The following is a 22663-nucleotide window of genomic DNA, read 5'->3' as shown; positions in this document are numbered from 1 at the left end:
CCAAGAACTTGGCAGAGGTGAAAACTCACAAAAGAAACATGACATTTAGACATTCGCAATCCACGCACTTATCCCACACACCTCCCTGTCCCCTTGTCCCCTCTCTGTGTCAGGGGTTTTCCACCTGCAGGGCTAGTGGAAGAGCAAGGACGTGGCCCAGACCTCAGGCAGTACAGCAAGCCTGAGGCCTGCCAGGCTTCCTGACCTCGTACCCTCTCCTGCAGGTTTCAAGTCCAGCCCTGATTTTTCCATCAGCACCCTGATCAGGGTCCTGTCACCCGCCTGAGGGCCGCAAGGTCCCCACGCAGCTGTGGCCAAGCCCTTCCCATGGCTGCAGGGGCCTCGGTTCACCCAGCCATCCCAGAGGGCGGGCATCCCTGTCTTCTAGAAAACTCGGAGCTCCCTGTCTGTCCTAGAGAAGGGCAGACAGAGGGAGACCAAGAACAAAACCAGAGCTGAAGACAAACTTCCGCCGATAAAATTCAAGAGAAGGACAGAGTAGGAAAGCAAAGAAAAAGACAGAAGAGGAAAACAGAACAGGGATTTCGGAGGAAGGGGACTGGGACACGAGAGCAGCATCCCGTGTGCGTCACAGAGGACTCGGACTCCAGGAGGTCTCCAGGGACCGGCTGAGATCCTTCTCTGTCCACCCCTGCTCCCCACCGTGCAAGGAGGACGGGGGCCTGCCAGACTCGGCGACTCTTGCCTTCCCTCATCTGAGATTTGGTGTTTTGGAGGCACTGCCCTGACCATATTCTCTCTCGTGGCAGCTTATGAACTGTTTCCGATTTGTTTGGCCTGAATGCAGCAAAAGCTCGCCCCACAAACATCCACCTTCCAGAAACATGGACCACGAAAGGATTAAATACCCAACGAGCCGAAGAGTTCTTGTAAAATGCTCTGTGGGCAGGCTCCTAGGAATTTAAAGGTCCCTGGCTTTGTTAAGGGATGAAAGTTTTCCAAATTTAAGTCAGCAGAGAAGACCGTCACTAGTCCTGAGACAAGTGGGCGGGGCTCTGGGAGGAAGACCATGGGTGCTGGCCTGGCCAGACGGCAGGCTGGTGGCAGCGTCGGGAGTGTGGCTGTACCCGGAGTTAGGGAGCCGCTTTTGCGCCTGCCAGGGCCACCATGGCTTCTGATTCATCAGGAACCATTGAGTGGAGCCCTTGGAAGGATCGAAATCCAATAGCCACTGCGGAGATTCTTAGTTCACTGGTTTTAATATTCTGAATAGGCCTCAAGTTGGCTTGTTTGTGTGACTCCAGGAAATTTTGTGCTCCTCAACATCCCAGAATACCTCGGGAAGCAGCCCCAGAGACAGAAGGGCTTTTCCTGAATCCTGTGCAAGGAATTGCTCACGGCTCTGTCCATGCGGCACATTTAAATACTCCTGAGGTGGCATGTGCAGCATTGCCCAGTAGGGACATACTGTAGGCTGAGAGGCCCCAGAGTGCTCCTGCGGGGAGGGGTGTGCGTATCGGGGGGAGCCTTGTGACTCATGCTTTCTCTGTGGTCACAGGGACCTCTTTCTGTTACTGCCACCCTGCTCTCTCTGCCTGCGAACACAGGCCCACCTGAGGACCCGCCACTTGATTCCATGCCCTGAAATGCCATCTCTACTTTTCTGTCTTTATGCACAGCCCTCCAGGCTCAGCTGCTAACCTTTTGTCCCCTTCAGCCCATCCCTGTCACTCCTCAGGACTTCCTCTTTAACCTCTCATTTATCACGTGTCTCCCCAAGGCCTAGATCTCATACTTCTTTTCTGCCCCTGACAGGAGAAAGGAAATATAGTTGAAAAGCGCATGTCTAACAGTTGCACAGTCCTAGATGCAAATCGCAGCTTTGCCCCACTGAGCCGCGTGACTCTACACAAGCTATGGCACTCCTCTGATCCCAGTCTCTTGTTAGAAGGTCGTTTAGAAGAGCCACCTCGTGGGGTTTGGCACAACAGTGAGTTCTCTCTCCTCATCCCAGAAGTAGACACTAAATAAATACTTGGATAAGTGGTTTGACTGCGATTGGATTACTTGATTCAGACATGGCCAAGGGAGAGATCAAACAAGAGCAACCATAGGCACACTCATGAAAGGCAGTGCTAGCCAGAGACATCCAAAGTTTGCACCAATTTATTATGAAAAGCATGTTGCACAAGGATCCAAGATTGATGCACTTGGCCAAGGAGTTCCCTTCCATGGAAATAACAAGTTGCTAGACCCAAAGTTCATCCTGAATCCTTCACCAGCCCAAACCAGAGCTTCTTCTGATGACTTTAGGGATCTTCTCTGAGTTGTCCCATTGAAAGAACATCGATGGAGTCCTTAATCTGTGTGAGACACAGTGTTGGGTCCAAGGAGCTTGTTGTCATGCAGACGCCGCGGTCTCCTGAATTTCCCCTGAGCACCAAGTGCAGGGCTGAGCACAGAGCAGGTGCTTGTGCATGTTTGCAGCGTGTATTCAACTCATGCTGACCCTCCCCGGGGCGTCAGTGATGGCAGGAGCTGTGACACCATTTGTGTAGACGAGGATACCGACCGCTGACCCGCCAGGTCTGCCTGCAGAGGTCCAGCCCTGCTGCTTGCGTGAGGGTGGTCCGTGTAGTCAGGCCCCAGTATGTGGTTCACATCCCACTGGGGTGCAGCCAGCAGCAAACACTTGAGTCCCTTCTGCAGGCAGGTCCCCCAGGCTCCGCTGTGGCTGCAGCAAAGATGTCTAAGCCAATGGCAGTGGCCTTGGAAGCCAACCTCCTGGAGGCCCAGCTTCCCTCTCCGTAGGTGCCTGCTGCCAGCAACTCCAACAGGGCTAGCTCAGTGCGCACGTGTCGTTTCCTGACTTGTTGATGTCCAGCACAGGCTAGCTTTTCTGCGAGAGGGTGTCCTTGTACTAGGTCAGCCAAATGTCACCTGTCCCCTTAGGGACTGTGGGAGGGAAGATGGGTGCTTCCAGGATCTCTGTCCCTCTGTGTGTCTGTCTCTCTCTCGTCTTCCCCTCTCTCTCTGTTTGTGTGTACGGCACTGTATTGCCCTGGCAACAGAAAGCACACACTGTCACAAGTCCATGGTGAATATCCATTCTAATGCACGGCCGCACCGGCATACCTGCATCCTCGTGTTCACAAGCCTGAAGCCGGAACCCCAGTGCTGACCTGGCTGGGATTTGCCCATCCCAGCACCGACAACTGCGTCCTTGACAGAGACTTCGCACTTCCCTTGTGCTGGCGAGGGCTGTTCTCCTCCCTGGACACAGGAAGACCGTCTCCTGTGGAGGGAAGAGGATTGTCAAAGAGCCAGCAGTGCGCCTTGACATGCATCTGTTTTTATTCATGTTGAGTCTTTCCAGGTGAGCCGAACTAAATCATAAACTACAAAGTGAAAGCAGATTTTTCTTAAGACGCCCATCTGGAGCCTGCTGCGCGAGCTCACCAGCACAGGCCCGCGCCTGGGCCCCCAGCGCGGACCGCACACTTGCGCTTCTCTTACGAAGGGGGGGTCCATGGTTTGGGGCAGCATGCGGCATCGCCTCGTTCAGGCACGCGGGGACTCAGGACTACAGAACTGGGGACCTGGGAACAGGGTAAGGCTTGTTACATCGCAGGGTGCTTCTGAGCGCAATGTTAGCCGCCTGGGAGGTTTAAGCAGAGGTGGTGACTGGCTCGCTGCAGACTGGGAACACCAGGACCGGCACCATCAGGGGGCAAATCCGGTCGTGGGCAGGTGTCGGAGCCTGTCACCAAGGCAAGGGCCCTGGGGCCAGTGCGACTCGGAGCTCCAGAAGAGACGCGCCGTGCTGATTTCTCCGCCCATCCTGGAAGCCAGGTTCAGAGCAGGCATGGCTGGAAGCCGGGCGGCCCGCCGCGGTGCTGCCCATGCCAGCTCCCTCTGCTTGGCTCTTGTCGCACCGAATACCTCGCTGCAGGTCCTAGGCCACTTTCAGCAAGTTCCTATTAGGAAATGCGGATTCTTTGTACGCCCCCCCACTACCCACCTCAGTCAACACTTGCTGATTTAAACAAGTGAGAATCAGACATTTGGCCCCCAACTCTGGCCCTCCACGGTTAATAAATGAAGGACCCCCCTCCGCCCCTCCTGATGACAGTGATTAGGCCAAGCCACAGAACTCAGCAAGCATCTGCTTTCAGTTCCCATTTTTGGCATATTTTCATGAATTAACTCTTGCAGCGGCAGCGAGAGGGGCACGCACCTCGGCGTGCCATCGCGGCCCATGTGGCAGGCGCAGCTGAGCGCGGCGTGTGTGCCAGGCCTGGACAGCGGCCTGCAGGGGGCGTGCGGGGGGGTGTAGGGCGTCCTCGCTCACACTGAGGCAGGTACGGACTCCAACGGGGCGGGGGCAGGAAAGGTAGCCACACCTGGGGCTCCAGACCCCAAGGAAGAAGAGCTGGAGGACATATTCCAAATGCTCTTCTGCCCGAGGGACTTCAGACGTGGAGCGCCCCGTCCGATACTGAGGAGAGGCAGAGCGTCCTACCCGCCCCCCATGCTGAGGCCTCCTGATGTCGCCAGCTCTAGTTCTCCCCAGCACAAGAGACAGAGGGCTCTGTGGGGCAAATGTCGGGATTGCGGTCACAAAAACGGAGAGATGGGAAGCACACAGGCGGGTCAGAACCCATGGCAGCGTGGCCACCGTGCTGCAGGGAGGAGGGACTCTCAGAGGCCCAGAGGCTGATGTTCACAGCAGGAGGAGCAGAGGCCACGCCTGGATTTGGGGAAAGGAGGGTCTTAGAAGCTGGAGGAGACAGAGACAGACCCCACGGAGACCAGGTCAATTTTAGCAGTTGGGTGACACAGTCGCTGACATGCATCTGGAGTTCTCACCTCACATCCTAAGAGATGCATCGTAAAGGAAGATGGAGAATAAGGTCGTCCACGGAGGGAGCCCAGGATGGCAGATGGAAGAGAGAGTCCTTGGAACGAGTGTTCAGACAGGGAATGCAAAGGCCAGAGAGATCGAGTGAGTTGCTCGCCCAGATTGGCACTCTGCCAGCCTAACTTCTCATCCAGAACAGTTTTCGCCCACCATGCCACCTCCTACGTTTAAAAAAATTCATTCAAAGAAGGATAACAATGGTGCAAACTGTCTAACCAAAGGGGCCGTGTCTCCCTCACCCGTGAGCAAGAATTACAGAACCCACAGGTCCCTCCGTCAAAGGCCACATGTTATAAAAAGAGTTTAGTCTCTGTCTTCATGTAGTGTAAGAAATGTACCTAATTGCTTTTTAATAATTGACATACTATAAAACTCAAAGGGATTGGTTTTTAGTATTTCACAGGGTTGTACAACTATCATCATTATCTACTCCGAGAACTTTTTTATCACTCCCCTCTCTCCCCAAACCCCCCTGCACCCCTTGGTAGCCACTCTGTCCTCCACTCTCCCCTGCCCCCTGGCAGCCACTCAACTACCTCTGCCCCTATGGACTTGCTTATTTCGGACGTTATCTATAAATGGCACCAATACAACAGCTTCTTTCACCGAGTATAATGTTTTCAAGGTTCACCCATGTGGTATGAGCTTCGTTGCTTTTTATGGCTGACTAGCATTCTGTTGTATGGATGCACTGTATTTTGTCTTTATCTCTTCATTAGTTGATAGACATTTGGGTGGTTTCCACTTTGGGCTATTACCAGTAATGCTGATGTGAACATTTGTGTGCAAGTTTTTGTGTGAACATATATTTTCAGGTACCTTGGGTGTATATCTAGGGATGGAATTGCTGGATGGTATAGTAATTGTTCAACTTTTTGAGAAACCAGCACCGTTTTCTAGTTTCTCTTCCTCCTCGCCAACACTTGTTATTGTCCATATTTTACATTACAGCCATGCTCGTGGGTGTGAAGTGGTATCTCATTGTGGTTTTGATATGCGTTTCCCTAATGACTAGTGATATGGACCATCTTCTTATGAGCTTCTTGGCCATTTGTGTGTCTTCTTTGGTGAAATGTCCATTCAAATCTTTGCCCCTTTTTTAATTGGGCTACTTGTCTTTTTACTGTTGAGTTATAATAATTACTCTTTCTTTACTTCACATACGTTCATGCCCAACACAGCATCATAAAACAGTATTTTCCCCAAAGCAGTGAAAACAGCATAAGCCCAAAGCAAGACAAGGCCAAGTGCCAGCAGCTGCCGGGCACGCGGAGGCTTCTAGCCAAGAGAAGGTGGTGGAATGAGGAAGGTAAGGAAGAAAAAATGGAGACACTTTGTTTTAAAGCCAAACCGCTCAGGCAGGCTACTGAGGCCTCCGTCCTTATGAGCTTCTGCAGAAGGCACCCTTAAAATGAGGTCAAGTGCCCGGGTCTCTTCTCTCCGCCCCCGAGCCCTGCGGGGATAAATGCACCTACACAGAGAGAGAGTTTTGGATGTGTTGAGAACACTCTCAGGCCCGCTAAAGCCTCCGTGAATGCCAGAGACTCTTGCCCAGCAGTTCCTGGAGGGCTGGGCCTGTGTCTCATTTGGCTTTAAGACTCCTCAGCACCTTGTAAAGAGGTTTGGTTCCTGAATGAATAAGCGATCGCAAGATGAGATTTCAAGGTCTAGTATAGATACAGCCGTTCGTCTCTCCTGCTTTGCTTTTTTTATATGAACACGATGAACCAAATAACACAATTATTAACATATGTTAGGACATGTTGCCTTGTGCTAACAAGGCCTTGCCTCGCGCATTTCCGCCTATGGTCTTTTCTTCCCCCCAGTTTTCACCCGACAATATATTTATTGATTTTAGGGAGAGGGGAAGGGGCAGAGAGAGAGAGAGAGAGAGAGAGAGAAACATCGATATGAAAGAGAAACATTTATCAGTTGCTGCCAGTACACGCCCTGACCAGGGATGGAACCTGCAACCTAGGTATGAGCCCTGACTGGGGATCGAACCCAGTGTACAGGATGATGCTCCAACCAACTGAGACACCTGGCCAGGGCTCCATCTATGGCCTTTTGAAGCACTGGGTTGTTGGCACCTCCTGGTAGGAGGGACTGAAGCCTGCGGGTGACTAAGAACCTTCTCCCTGCAGTACCTGCATGTCTAGCAGAGTAGGGACTTTGTCTGCGGTCTTCCCCCACCAAGAGCCCCGCTGCCGCCAGCCTGGCCTGGAGGGCGGTGAAACTAACAGAACCTCCCGGCCCCACCCTGGATGCAGTCAGCTCTGGCTCGACTCTCTTCTAGCAGGTGGACAAGGCAAGCAGCCTTTGACCCAGCTCCTTGTCTGCAGGGTCTCCAGGGCATCTGACTCCTTGGCAAATTATTTTCAGATTGTGCCCTGCTCAGGAAAAGAAGGAACCATATGGGCTTCTCATTTTCTGCCCTCCTTAGCTCCTGAGGGCCCCTGCCTAATTTGCATCCTCAGCTCGATTTGATTTGCATCACAAAATACACCGAAAAGTCCAGGGACCTACTGCGGTAGGCGGGCAAGTTTTGTTTTTTGTTTTGTTTGGGTTTTTCATCTCCTGCCATTTCTCTAGTAGGTTTCTAGTTACATCCAGATGACATGTATATTAGGTTTCATTTTATGTCCTTGGCCTGTGATTCAACTAGCCCCTCCCCCTGGGCCCAGGCCCTGCAGGTTCGGGCCCATTCACTGGAGATGGCTTGGCGGGGCGGGGGTGGGGGGTGGCGGTGCTTGTCCTGCAAGGCTGGTGGCCAGAAGTCACCGGGCAGCTGTGTGTCCTTCAGTCATACACTCAAAGGTTGTTTTTTTACTCCTTTCCTTTTCCCCCAAACCTGGAATTAATATTTTGGGAGTAAGGAGGTGTTGAGGGGCGGGGGTCAGAGGAAGAACACAGGGGACAGAAGCTCGCCACGGCCACAGGGCTGTGCTCTGCAGGCGGAACCCTCAAGACTCATTCAGCACAAAGCGGCTGCAGAGGAAATCCTGCCCAGCCAATGATAAGGGGGGAAATGGAGTCACTTCCTCACCAGCTGCTTTATTCAGGCAGAAAAAAGTCCTCACTTCCTCGCGTGTGCTCTGCTGGCCACCAGTCCCAGCAGCCGGGCTGCTGGCTTCCCCTTTTACTCCCAGACACAGTGGTGTCCGGAGAAGGACCGCTTCCTGGGCTTCGCGGGGAGCTGTCCTCTCTGTCACCGTCACCACCGCGTGTGCCGCCTCCCTCCTTCCTTCACTTCCTTCTTTCCTCGTCTCCCCACATGCCTCTCACCTGGCAGGTGCGTGTCAGCTGGCTTATGGGCTGGAGCAGTCCTGGGCAGTGTGGGGGGAGGGGGAGCCCCCCGGGCGTTCGGGGAGTGCAGGACTAGTTGCCCTGGGGGTGTCTGTGTTCCCGAGGACGCCCAGGAACAGCTGAGGGCCTCTGATCACCTCCCCTGTCCCACGCAGCCGGCCCCAGGGCCACCCGTCCTATGAGCAAAGACTGTTGCTTTCTCGCCCCCAGAGGGCATCTGCCAAGTGCGTCTCCCTAACTCAGCAGGAATCTCCCCGACAGAGGGGCGGGTGGTGCAGTGAGTCTAAAACGTGCCCTTGGAGACTCACAGGCGTCCAGGTAGAGTGTCCTTCAAAATGTGTAACGACCAACGCGGCACAGACGGGGCCCCATCAGGCCTGACGCTGGCCGCTGGCTCTCGTTGCACGGCAGCCCCTCCTAGAAGCCTGGAGTCTGCCGCCAAGAAGAAGCAGCGAATTTTGTTTGAGCCCATCACTACTTACTTGTCCTTCGAACACGTCCCTTGGGGGGGGGGGGGAATATTATCTATTAAGGTATGTTTGGAAAACCTGTTCTAGAGTAAAAGATACCAGTTTACTTCAGGCCCACAGACATTTGCTGAGTGCCCAATATGTGACAGACTCGTGCGCCAGGGGTCCCAACAATAAATAAAACGTGGCTTCTGCATCTCCAGGGGCTAAGAGCGGGGAGACAGCCCTGTGAAAGGATGACCTTGAGATAATACCGTGAGCAGGGGATAGCCCGGGAATATTGACCCCCCCCCCCCGGGGGGCTGGGAGAAAGCTGCCTGCGGAAAATGACTGCACAGAATCCCCAAGTGACCCGAAGTTAACTTACAAATGACAGCAGCTGAGCGGGAGCGCTTGGCTGGGGCCAGAGCCCCGGGAGCACTGGACGGCATGGGAAAGAATTTGGACCTCACACACGTGGAAGGGACGGCTTTGATTCTGAAGAGACCACTCTGGTTGCGGCGCGGCGAGGGCGTTGAAGGGCAGGCCACAGCCTGGGGGCCGAGAGGGCAGACAAGAATCATAGCAGCGATGCTGGGGAGAGGGGGTCGTGAGGAGGGAGGAGTCGGTGGTACGTACACGGCCCTGTCCACGCCCTGGGCCCTGCACTTCGGTGATTGCTATCTAGCTGATCCCTCGCCGCAAGAGGACAGCATCTCTCATCTCTCTCCCCAAGGGCTTTCTCTGGCCTCTGGAGCCCAGCTGGCTTGTGCACGTGATGGGCAGAACTGCTGGTGCATTGACGCCTCTGTAGGTGTGGCCCTCGGCCAATGAAGGCAGGGAGCTGGTTCGTCCCATACACGCTGCAGCCCCCGGGCCCCCGTGGAATGACGAGAGGGGCACTTGTTGCTTCGTCGGCCCCCAGATTTCCCAGCAGGATTAAGTTCCAGTTACCAGCAGCAGGATTAAGTTATGGCGACTTTCCTTCCCAACCCTTCTACTAATGGGTTCTGGGATCATCCCCCAAATAAACTGCTCACAGTCCCCTGAGACTATGGGGTTTACCAATGAGGGAATGGTGGGGGGGGGGGGGGGGGAGAGGAAGGGGAAAAAACCCAGAATACGCTCAGGATGTAGGTTTACTAAGGAGCGTGGCCACGGTGAGGGCAAGAAGGGATGCACGCTTGCCAGCGGGGAGGATGACAGCTCTGGTTTTGGACAAGCTGCATTGTCACTTCCGGCAGGACATCTTAGAAAGCAACTGGGGACAGAGTCTGGTAGTCAGAGGATCCGGTGTGGCTGGGTATAAAGATCTCAGAGGCACCTTCCCAGGGGTGGTGTCTGAGTCCAGGAGAGTGCAGGAGGTGGGCCAAAGAAGGAGGAGACTGTCCAGACTGGAGCCCAGGGAGCAGAAGCAGAGAAGCTGCCCAGGCAGAGGGAATTCTCCAGGAGGCTCGGGGTCCCGTGCATTGAAGCACCCAGGGACATAAACCTGAAAAGCATCCAGTGACTGTGTCCGGGGGAGGGTATTCTGGCCTCTGGGCGGCTGTTAGAGGCACCGTGGGGGGCGAAGCCAGACTGGGTGGATGGAGACAGGCTGGGAAGGCAGCCCCCGGGGAAGGGTTAGCAACTGGTCAGGGGTGGCGAACAGAGACAAGATAATGGTGAGGGCGTAACACAGCACCCGCCTGCTCATTTTGAGGACATCTGAATTTACTTTTTATTTTTATTTATTTGTCAGTGGATAAACACCCCCAACTCCCTTGTCCTTCATGGAGTAACTCAGAAGTATATGTTCTCTGCTGAGGAAATCTGACTGTGTATATGCCAAGGAAAAAAAGAGACCAAAGGAAGGGCGAAGTTGTCGTGGAAAGCAGGGACAATTGAAGGAGGAAGGTTCCAGCAGCGACGGGAGACGCTGGAATAAGGTGCGGGGTGAACAGGGTCAGGGAAGGACGGGGCAGTAAGTCACTGGGTCGCCCTGGTAGGAAGGTGTGGCCATTCTCACCCGGCGGCCCCGATTTTCTCAGAGAAGAAAGAAAGGGCATGGGTTGCCAACCGGGAGAACACATGAGAAAAGTGGTGGCTGTTTGGAATAGTCACGAAAAGGAACAGAGAAAACGTCTGACCAAGGTTAACGGCATGCAAGTGGTTTCGGGAACTCCTGGAGTTCGGAGGCCATGAATTTGGAGCTGCGTTGGTCTGCACGGTTGGGTGACTTCCTTCAGCCCCGCTGGGAGGTCAGAAAGGGAGGGAGCGCACTGCGGGAGGCAGGGAGGAGGCTCCAGGGAGACAGAAGAACCCACTGCTTGCCGGTGTTCTAGCCCCTTAGGCACAGGAGGCGGGAGCGTAAACCGGCCACAACTCTCCTCCTCCACCTCAGGGCAGCTGATTAGTACCTGCTGTAAGTAACTCACTTTACCTGCCTACATTTCCTTTGCCTCACCTATTTAAAAAAAAAAGGAAGGGGGGACAATATATTTATTAGGCATTATAACCCCAGTCCGGGAGAGTTGAACTTACTTGGAGGGTCCACGCAGCTCAAAGTTTTGTGTGATGGCGGTGCGTCCTTGCCTTTTTCTTTTCCCTCCTGACCCTCAGGTTGTCATCGGGGAGGTGATCCCCTGGAGACAAATTATAAAGCTGTTCAAGATAGAAAATGCCAAGGGCATTTGACGGCAATGTTCAATTTCCTGTTGGCACCTTCTGATGTTCTTTCTCCTTCCTTCCTACCGCCGACGGGTCTTCTGCTCCGTGCAGGGCTCAAACGGGCGGCGCTCCTGGGTTTTGTCTAGTCCAGGTGTGCGCACAGCGGCGTCACTCCTCCCTGCGCTGCACGCTCTTCGAGGGCAGGATGGGTTTCCACTTGGGCTCTACCACGATCAAATAATGCCTGGATCCCCAGTCAGTTCAGAGACTGTGGAATGAAGCTGAATTTCTAATCTGTTTATAGCCAACCAAGCCATATTCAAGTTCCCCATGGAATAAGGAGAGCTGAGCTGACTCTGAGCCAGGGGCCTGGGCTGGCAGACGCTGGTGTAGCTGTTACCTGTTCCACTCAGCCTTATGTTGGGAACATCTTTCCTTGCCAGTAGATCTAGGGTACAACGTTCAGTGACTGAACCATACGCCATTGTATGGATGTGCCATAAGTTATTTACCAAATCATATTTGCAGACATTTAAGTTGTTTTCAGATTTTAATAGTTATAAACAACCTGTGCGCACTTTATTAATTACGTTTTCAAGATGAATAACTAGGAGGGGAATTACTAACAGAAGGACAATACTTTTAAAGTTTTGGGTATGCACTGCCAAATATGAAAAGGTCTCTACATTTATCTTTCTTGGGGGGAGGCCAACTGTGTTAGAGCACCTCGGGGTTCCCCCCAACCCCACCCCATCATTTTCAGCAGAACTCAGCATTCTTTTTCAGTTTTTGCCCATCTGATTCATTTGTCTTTAAATCTCTTTTTGTTTGGAATCAATGAAATTTTTTTTTTTTAATTCTCACCCAAGGACTTTTTCATTGCTTTTAGAGAGAAAGGAAGGGAGCGAGGTAGTAGGAGAGAGAGAGACATCAGTTCAAGAGAGGAGCATCGATTGGGTTGCCTTCTGTATGCACCTGGACTGGGGACTGAACCTGCAACCTAGGCATGTGCCCTGACTGGGAATCAAACCCACAACCCTTCAGTTGTGGGATGATGCTCCAACCAACTGAGCCACACCGGCCAGGACTTGTGGAAGGATTCTTAAGGGGAAAAGGGGGGTTTTGAAGGGTGGGCTGCCTCAAGGCAGGTGTGGTGTCAGGAGACAGAGGGAGAGATGGGGGTGGCCATGGTCCCAGGACTGGACCGAATGCAGGAGGGACAAGGACACTTTTGGTGCCGACCACTCCCCCCCCAGCTTGGGAGTCTGAGTCGGGTCTGTTGCGGTGCACACCTCCCTGCCTGGCTCACTTCCAACCCCGCAGCATGGGCCTGGGGGTGGGGTTTGGCCTTCCTGCCCCACTGATGCCGGCCCCGGGTGGAGCGCAGCCTCAGGCCGCCTGCCCTCTGAGTCTGAAGTTCGTGGAGAAGCTGCCTGCGAACGAGGGGCCCGAGCTGGGGCACTTGCTGTCTCCTCTGGGGCGTGAGTGGCCAGCAAAAGGAGGCCAGACCTTGCCCTCGGAAGCTGCTCTGCCACCCCCGAAATCGGGCCAGTCCTGACCCGAGCAAGGCTGGCGGCGCCCCCGGAGGCTGCACACTGGGGTTTTGTCCGAGTCACATGACGACAGCCCAGGTTTGCTTTTTCCCTCTGTGTTGCTTCTAATACATGAAATGAGCATGTGTTTATTTAATACAGCTTTCAAACTTAAACAAATAATGACAGACTGTTCAAACAGACTTCGGAAATCGCCCTAATCAGGATGTTTGAAAAAGCAAGAAGACTGTATGGAAGTCGCTGTTAGCTGACTTTCAGTCCTGAAACCAGGGGCCTACTTGGCGCTTTGGAACGTAGACAGGAAAAGCTCAGAGGCCGGACTGACCTCAGGGCGGGTCACGACGCCCCTCAGCCCTGCAACCTGACTTACCGATTGATGAGGAAGTATAGATGGGCATTGTATTTTCACTTCCTGTCTTCCACTGAGGGCATCATGTGTGCATTTTCATCGGCAATTTCTATAGAAATCACCCAGCATTTTGAGAGGGAGCTAGTAAAGTGCTCCTGTCGAAGCCCGCCCTGCCCTTGGTGGGCCCTCCAGACGGAAGGGCAGCGGGTTTGCAAGAGGGCAGACGCGAGAACAAGTTAATATTTCCACTAGTTCAACGTCCTGGGCCACGTTGACAAATGGCTTTGAGTCACCCACATTAATCGTCACAATAACCAATTTTATGGGCGAAATAAATGAGGCTCAGGGTTGGGTAATTTGTTCAAGGTCATAAGCAATAAAATGTCAAAGCCAGGATTTCACCCAGACCTTCTCCCCAAGTCCAGAGCGGTTCCCAGGGGCCAGCGAGCTGCGTCAGCACCTCTGTGCTCAGCCTCTGGGTCAAAAGAGGCTGTATTAGCTCATCCCACCCGAGCTCGGATGTTTTCTTTATGATGCACATCAGCAATGGCCCATTGGAAGCACAGTATTCGTGCGAGACGATGGGGTTTGGGGTAGGGGAGTATTCCAGCCCCAGAGAGGAAGGGGTATTTGGGCAGGTATTTCTCCTGCCGCCCTGGGAGGGTGCACCCAGCAGATGGGAAGGGAATACCAGCCTGTTTGTCCCTCTCTGCTACCTCCACGTTCCCAGGATGGCAACTTGTCCAAAAAGGTTAGATGGCCAGTGTCTTACTTAGTTCGTGTCCTGGTGAGCCACAGAAAACTCCATGGGCAAGTCAAGAAATGCAGGTTCAGCCACAGCCCTTCCTTCTCAATGTCAAGCTCAGGTGCACGCAGCCCCGTCTCAGTGCTCTGAGGGTGTCCTTTGCTGGGCTGTTGGGGGTCCCACCTGCCCCTCCTCAGAGAGAGCACCGTGGGGGGTGAGGGGCTCGCCGTCGTTCCCAGCCATGTCTCTGGGATCCGAGAATGCACTTCGCGGGAGGCAGTTTCTCTTGCCCCCAAACACGTGCTGACCTCTTCCCGCCCGTTTGTTGCTGAGTGTATACACGGAGGGTATGTTTCTCGACAGGCCACCGTGACTGCTACCTCAGCTTTGTGCTAAGAGCACGAAGCACACATTTCCCTTACGTCTGTTAGAGCCTGGCTTTGCTGAGGCTCACATTTGGAACATTTTAACAATAGATTAAAAAAAAAGAGAAGAAACCCCTTGCGCCCTCTCCTGGTACGAGTTAATCCAGTACATCTGAAGGGCCGGCTCTCCCGCTCGTTGGCTCGCCCGCTCATCTTGTGCTAATTTGACCAAAGCCGTTGACATGCTAGATAGACCATTGGGTCTTCTGTGGTCCGCGATCCCAGGGTTTCTTCCAAGTCTTTCTTCACAGGGTTCCTCAGCCGTGGTGCATTGGAATTTTGTGGTGGGGCTGTCCTGCACCCACGCCCCACCCCAAATCATGACTACAAAAAATATTTCCAAATACTGCCACACGCCCCCAGGGGGGACAGGCCCGCCCACAGTGAGAACCACTGCCGTGAACCCTTGCCTACCTTTTGTAAAAGATGTCACAGGCCCCAGAGCAACCAGGGAGAAGGTTGGGATGACTTCAGGGAGCCATTCTCATGGCTGGTCAAGTGAGTTCACTGCTAGGAATTTGTCTCAAAAAAAGAGAAAACCCACATCTGAGCAAGTGCCTAAAAATATATGTAAGAGATATATCACGATGCTGTGCATAATAGTAGAAGTTTAAAACAGTGCAAATGAAGAATTGGTTATATAAAGCGCGCGCGTGTGTGTGTGTGTGAAATACTATGCAGCCATGAAAAATAATTGTGTAGATCTGTATTTAATGATGTTGGAAGTTGCCCTAATGACACCTTAAACTCCCACCTCCCAGGCTACTCCAAGATTCCCAGAAGCAGTTGTATTTAGAACGAATAATTTCAGAACAGCTAGAGAAAGCAGCTGGGTGAAGCATTAGGCCAAACAGAATTCAAACCAGTTTCTGAATTCAGAAAACTTGCATCATTCATTGAAGAAACATTTATTAAGCATCTGTGTGTACCAAGACGTTGTACAGCAGTGGGGGACACAGAGATGATGCCAGGTCCCGTTACTGTAGTGCTTGCCCCGAACAGACGAAAACACCGTGAGGGCTGTCGGAACCGCAGCCGCACAGCGGTGCCAGAAGTCCCTGCGTGCTTACCGTCTCCCGTAAGGAAATCGTGTGCTCCAGCTCCAGGTTGTTGGAATGCTACATAAATCACACCATGTGAAAAAGCACTTCATTTACTGATTTATACATTTAGATAGATTTACAGAGTTGTCCAAATACTAATTGGGTCCAAATGTGGAAACTAATCTTCCCCAGCAAATCTAAGAAATGAGTATGCAATGGTTGGTTCGAGCTAAGACGACCCAGAGACCTTTGCGACGACACACTGGCGGCCTGGCTTCCAAGCGGCGATAAGAAGGAGAGATGGGAGCCATCTTCTCCCCCCAGGGGCCTGTGGGTCCATAAATGGCCACGTGCTTGTCCAGTTCACAGCTGGAGTTACGGTCATCCAGTCTAGCCCCCCTACCCCGCCCGCCCCAGGGGAAACCCTAGAGCTTCTTTTCCACGGACACCCTGTCCTTGATCTCAGAGGCAGGCACATCACCAGTGGGGGTCGGCCCCGCTATGTCCGCCACATCCGCGTCCAGGGCAGGCCAAAGACCGAGCATACACAGAGCTGCTGTGAGGGCATCAGGAGAGAGAAGGGCACTGCTTTGGAGCTGGGTTCAAATGCTGGCTCTACCGTTGAGTAGACAAATCCTTTAAGCTCAGTGAGTCTCAGATGTTTTTTCTTCTACAGAACAGGAATAAATAAAACGACTCCGTAAGATTGGTAAAAAGAATAAAGTAATGCCTCTAGCAGACACTCAATAAGAGGATGTAGTCATAGGTGTTGGTTTTGTATTACGCTTCAGAATGGCCATGCTCGCAAAAATTGCAAAGCCTCCCATATTTCTAACTTCCTTTGCTGTTTTAGTTTCCCCCTTCGCACTTACCACTCTCTAATACAGCGTATGATGCATTTGTTTTGTTTACTGTCCACCCCACTCGTCTAGGTAAAAGCTTCATGAGGCCAGGAACCTTCCATCTGTGTCAGTCACTGCTGTTCCTCTCCCGTGCCTGGCATGGGCCTAGGGGCTCAACAAATATTTCCTGAATGAAAGTGAACAGAGTGGGCCTGTGCTCTGCCTCTAACCATCTTTCTTTTCTGTCCCTCCTCCCCTGCAGGACGCCTTTGTGGAGCTGTACGGCCCCAACATGCGGCCTCTGTTTGACTTCTCCTGGCTGTCCCTGAAGGCGCTGCTCAGCCTGGCCCTGGTGGGAGCCTGCATCACCCTGGGGGCCTACCTGGGCCACAAGTGAAGTCGCCAGGCCCGCCCCAAACAGATATGCAACAGGTTCACTAAAGCAGTAGAAGCATACACATCGCTAGTGAGGGACCACGAAACCAAGCCGTGGTCTTTTAAAAACAAACAAGTAAATAAACAAACAAAAAACAACAAAAACAGCTTTCAGGCTCTAGATCGAATCAGCTATTTACTGCCAAAGGAAAATACCATTTATTTTTTACATTTTTTGAGGAAAAAAAAGATTTATTTATTTAAGACAGTCCATGGGATATCTTTGGAAACCCTACCTAATTGCCAAGCCCCTCTGGTGTGGCCCCACCTGGACCTCCTGGGCCTGGAAACGGATTCGCTTTCCCTGGCGTTGGCCAGGCTGACTCGCCATCTGAAGAGCAAACTGACCAAGGACCGGACGGTTCCAGAAGCCGGGCTTCTGGCGGCTGGAAGTTTGGAAGAAGGTGTTCGTTTGCGTCGCAGGGATGTGCCCGGGGCTGGGACGCTCAGAGAGGGAGGTGTTTAGAGGGAAGTGCTTTCTTTCCCGGCTGGAAGGACCTGTACTTTGCATACGGCTCACGTGGTACAGACCTGGTTGGAAGAAGGGGGAAAAAGTCGGAAACTTCAGATGGACCTGGTATCGGCCAAGACATCCACACCGAAGGACAGTGACAGGAAAAAAATGCCCTTAAACCATAGGAAAGTATTTTTTTAAACTACCAATTGTGCCGACAAGCATTTCAGCAATTTATACAATATCATCCAGTACCTTAAGCCCTGCTGTGTATATTCATATATTTTGGATACACTCCCCCTCCAAAAACTGGCCCTGTGTATGAAACAGAATCCTCTGGGACGCGAGGAAGTGAACGTCTCGGTGACTTCTGCGGCATCAGCAAGGCTGGGGCTCCCCAGAAGTGTCCGGCCGCCGCAAGTGCCTGCTTTTCCGCAAGAGGCCGAGGTTTGGAGTCCGGCCTGGCAGCCCGGAGGCCTCGTCCTGGAGCTGAGCCTGGGCACTCGCTGGCCTGCTCGAGGGATTTGAAGCAGAGCAGTGTGGCCTCCCAGCGCCGGGAAGCTGACGGAGCCCAGAACCCCTCTGTTAAGAAAGAACAGGAGGCTTGGGCCTGGTAGCCTGGGGCCCTCCCCAAAGGGCCCTTTTCCACGTGGAGCCTGGAAACCAACGCTCTTAAGACGTTTGTCACTGGGGAGAAGAAAGCCGAGGCGCTGCGCCTTGACTAGCAGAGGGAGGTGGCGAAGGTCGGGCGTGCGACCACAGAAAGGGATGCAAACAAAGAGAGGAGACGCCATGGCCTGGGGGGGTGTGCAGTGTGGCCGCGGCGCATGCGCGCTGGCTGCGCTGCCACCGCCTGGCTGTGCAGTTGGAAGCGAGGCTTTGAATGACTTTGGAGAGGGTCATAAATCCTGAAGGAGGCATTGAGATGATGTGTCATGGATTGATGGAGCTGTATCTATGGAATTACAATGTAAAACATTTTCTTGTCATTGCAGTTTGGTTTTGTTTGAAAACCTGACAGAGGGGAGGGGAAAAAAAAAGTTCCAGGTGTGGAATGTGAGGATTATCTGTACATCCTGGGCATTAAAAAAGAACAAAACAAAACAAAAAAAATAGTGATGGACAATTATAGAGAAGTAGCAAAAGAAGTCATCGTCAGCTAATAAACTAGGAAATATTTTTTCAAGTTTAGAAAATCTTGAGACACAAGGCATAACTGTGGCATTATTGCATTATATACAATTTATCTGTATTAACTTTGGAATGTACTATGTTCAATGTTTAATGCTATGGTTGGTATTTCGAAAGCTGCTTTAAAAAAATACGTACATCTCAGCATTTTTTAAAAAATTGTATTTAGTTATGGCCTCCACATTTAGAAACTGATTTTTTTTTCCATTTGAGATTATTGTCTTATAATTCTGTTGAAACATTTCTGAGAAGATGAGCTAAACCCTGGGTCTCAGCTCCCTGAGAAACCCTGGAGTGTGCTGGCCACCGAGGCTCTTTGTTTCTACCAAGTTCTGTGCACTTCTTGACAACACCGCTGTTTATTGTGAGGGACATACCTGTTTGTCTGTGTGCCCTTGTTCCTCGAGGGTTACTTGGTCCCTGGGCAAATCAGAATTTAACTCATCTTATTCAGGACTACATACATGTTTGGTTAAACCCACGAGGTTCATTCGGTTGGAAATCCAGATGGGAAGTGACCAGGGGAATCAATTCTGGCTGCGAGAGTTTCACCTTTCAAGAGTCGCCGCACATGCCTGTTTCCATCTAGACTTAGACTCCTCAGCCCTCCGGCCCTCCTCCCGCAGGGCCCCTGTCCCGGCAGTCCTTCAGGTTTTTCCTGAAATGCGGTGGCATTTCCGCCCCCCACGGAGAAAGCAGGAAACCCCATGGGACAAAGCCAGACCTCCCTGAGGGGCCTCAGGGAACAGGACGATCAGACCTTTGAACGCTTCTAATTTTTAAGAGAAATTATTATTTTGTGAAAGGTTTACATTGTCAAAAGTGATGGATATGGAATATCAAATCCTGTGCTGCTATTCTAGCAAGATCACCGAACAGAGTCCGTGTGCAGGACACTCCATGTGGCGACAGCCCCCACGCTGCTTTAGAAGTGACAATGAAGAGCATGGACGTTTTTAATATAGAGCCTATTTGTCTTTTATTGTTGTTATTGTTATTGTTCAAATTGGGATTTGCAAAACATTCAAAAATGTATATATATTAAAAACAGAAACTCGCAGGGGCTGACTTCTGGCTGGTTTCCTTTTGCTGTGGGGTTTGTTACCTGGTTTGAATGGTAAACGCGCCAGCCGCCCCCCCGCACCCCGCCCCGCCCCAGAGCTGTACAGTGTGGTGGCTGCGCTCGCTCGAAGAGTAGCTACGTTGCATTTTTCTTATTGTTAAAAACATGTTAGAAGCAATGAATGTATATAAAAGCCTCAACTAGACATTTTTTCCTCTCCTTTTTTTCATTGTCTCAATTGTTTTGTGACCCGACAACCATTCCGACTTCTGTCTGGTTGAGAAGGGAGTCACACCTGAAGGCGTGGTGCATATGTTGGCCAAGGTCAGGGTTAGATAGAACACATGCACTTTCCACACGGGGGTCAAGGGCTTTAAAAAGAACCACAAGGAGGAAATCACCTGGGAGCCCCCACACTCTTCCGAGCCTTCACTGCACAAGCACCCTGAACAAGAGATCCAAACAGCTGACATACCCTACAGCAAACAGTTCGTCTCAGTTTTTACATGGCTGCAAATTCTTGTCCATTTGAGATTTGGATTAAAGTCACACTTCGAATGAAGGAAGCACTTTTCAGTAGTTCATACAAACAAAGAAACATATTCTCCCTCAGCGCACATGTCCCTGCATATTCAGATATGGCCTGCCATTTGGATACGACTTTTAGTTCGTTAGTAAATATTTATTGCTTATCATTTAAAGACCTAGTCCTGGTCCAATGTGGGAAATTAAGAAGTGGTTATAAATCAAGAAGAATTATAATAATCAGGATTAAACATAAATAAGGTAGCCCCAACACATGTCTGCTTTCATAGTAAGGATTAACTGATTGAACAGAATTGCAAATAGCCTATCTTGTGAGTAAACTTATGCTAAAATGACTAATTTAGAAATGTGAACTTAAATTCTAATTTCAATTGTACTTTTAAGGCAGAGGCTGTTTTTATACTTTCTTATCACTTATAGTTAGTAATGTACACCTACTCTATCAGAAAGAAACAGGAAGGGCTTGAAATATAAGCCATTCTAAGGAAATTAGGGAGTCAGTTGAAATTCTATTCTGATCTTATTCTGTGGTGTCTTTTGCTGCCCAGACAAATGTGGTTGCACACTTTTTAAGAAATACAATTCTACATTGTCAGGCTTATGAAGGTTCCAACCAGATCTTTATTATTCTTCAGTTTGGATCTTCCAGGGATTTTTTTTTTTTTTAATGGGACAAAGGACATTTGTTGCAGGGGTGGGAGGGAGGAATTTTCCAATGAGTGAAACATTCCCAAGACTGGATCAGCACGTGGAGGCTTCAGAATGGCCAGGACTGTGGGGTATAAAATGGAAATAATTGTGACTTTTCCTAGGGGTCAGTGTCATTCCTCCATGAAGGACCTTATGCAACAAGTGAGAAACATTTTATTTCTTTTTCTTCACCTGAGGGTATGTTTATTGATTTGAGAGAGAGAGAAAAGGGGGGTGGGGAGAGGGAGAGAGAGACATCAATGTAAGAGAGAAACATTGATTAGTTGCCTCCTGTATGTACCCTGACTGGGGATTGAACCCACAACCTAGGTATGTGCCCTGACCGGGGATTGAACCTGGAAACTTGGTGTACAGGACGATGCTCCAACCAACTGAGCCACTCGGCCAGGGTGCAAGTAAGAAGCATTTAAAAGTTCTACAGTATGTTCAGAATGTAGAGACATTAGAAAGACTGAAAACCCAGCTCGGTAGGACAGTGCAGATGGACCGAAACTCTGAAACATTTGCCAGCCATGGTATATATTTCAAACCTGGATATGTCTAATGGCTACTTAAACAATAAATTTGCAGTTCTAACCAACAGGATATTTAGCAAAAGCCTTCTGGTTGGTAGGGACATCTGTTTCTAAATATCAAGCACAATACAGAAAGAAAATCAAAACAAAACAAAACAATGTGAAACTCAATTGGGTAAGTGATGATACAAGTCCCTTGTCCTTACCCAAAGAATCATCCTGTTCCATATCTGTGCTCATAGGACAGACCTTGAACAACCATGAAATATGCATCCCACTGGGCACAAAGAAACCCAGATGGAGTATGAAAGGGATTACACCGATTCATCGTGACGACCCCAGAAAAATAAAGCCAATATCCTATTGATGACAAGTTTGTCTTGTGTATCAGTGTAAGCCCAGCAGACAAAAACACTTTGCAAGACGGAAAGTCTTAATCAGAAGATTCTGGGACTGTTACTAAATATGACTGTGATGTAGATACTTAGTAATGCCATATACCTAAACCTTTTAGGGAATCTGCAATGGGCCTTCCAAGCTAGTTCGTTTTATTAAATTTTCCCTTCTGGGGTACCATTTGAAGGAATAATAGCCAATCAAGTTTCTTTCTGGGATGTATTGGTGGTTGTGTTTATTATACTGTCTTCTTAAGTTTTCACCAAGTTTTGCTTTTGTTTTGAGTTACTGGGATTATTTTTTGTTTGAAATAAAAATAAGTGTGTAAAAAGTGTTTTTGTATTGAAAGCTTTTGTTGTCAAGATTTCACTTTTACCTTCCATGGCTGTTTTTAAGATGAATACTTCTTAGAAGTGGCTGACATCCTCTAACATTTTACACACACACACACACACACACACACACACACAAATACATAGTAAGCATATTTTTTTTTATTGATTTTAGAGAAAGGAACATCTATTCATTGTTCCACTTATTTATGCCTTCGTTGGTTGATTATTGTATGTGCCCTAACCAGGGATCGAATATGCGACCTTGGCTTATGGGAACAATGCTCCAACCAACTGAGCTCCTGGCCAAGGTCCATAGTTAGCATATTTTAGATAGTTAAAACAGATTAAGTCTCTAGTTAGCCAGCATTGAATATAAGGCACTTTTTTGTGTGTCATCAAGAGAAAAGCGACATTGCCATTAAACTTTCCTTGCCTGTGCACTTAATATTGTGAAGAAAAAAAATACAGTGTGAGATACTGGTTGTGCCCTAGAATTGTTTATAATGTGGTCAAATGACTTTGCTCTGCCATTCATCGTCATTAAACTCACTTTAAAAAGCCTTCTTAACAAGCCAGTAGAAACTTCATGCTAATGAAGCCCCAGGGGACAGGCTACGGCTTGCCTTACAGGTGAAACCACCTTAAAGGAGGCCCTTCTGTTTCTTGGTCACTAAACCTCTTGGTCAGTGAGGTCCAAGATGGGCCAGCTGTGGGTCTACTCCCAGAGAGAGGTGCTGTTGCTTTTGGGTGTGTGTGTCCGCACCCAGTGCAGAC

The 22663-nt window shown here is 50.5% G+C and overlaps 1 protein-coding gene across 1 annotated transcript in view; it reads left to right on the top strand.

The window, feature by feature from the left end:
- BCL2 (BCL2 apoptosis regulator) overlaps positions 1 to 21841 on the top strand; it is a 164856-nt gene extending 143015 nt beyond the window's left edge. The window contains exon 3 of the mRNA XM_054583765.1: positions 16506 to 21841. Coding sequence (XP_054439740.1) covers positions 16506 to 16640 — 135 coding nt within the window. The 3' untranslated portion in view covers positions 16641 to 21841. The remainder of the gene's footprint in view (positions 1 to 16505) is intronic.
- Positions 21842 to 22663: the final 822 nt, after the last annotated feature.

This window comes from Pteronotus mesoamericanus, unplaced genomic scaffold (assembly GCF_021234165.1).
Source record: "Pteronotus mesoamericanus isolate MK-2021 breed Mesoamerican mustached bat unplaced genomic scaffold, CSHL_Meso_final contig_74, whole genome shotgun sequence".
Classification (NCBI taxonomy): Eukaryota; Metazoa; Chordata; class Mammalia; order Chiroptera; family Mormoopidae; genus Pteronotus; species Pteronotus mesoamericanus.
This window is presented reverse-complemented; position numbering and strand designations above follow the sequence as displayed.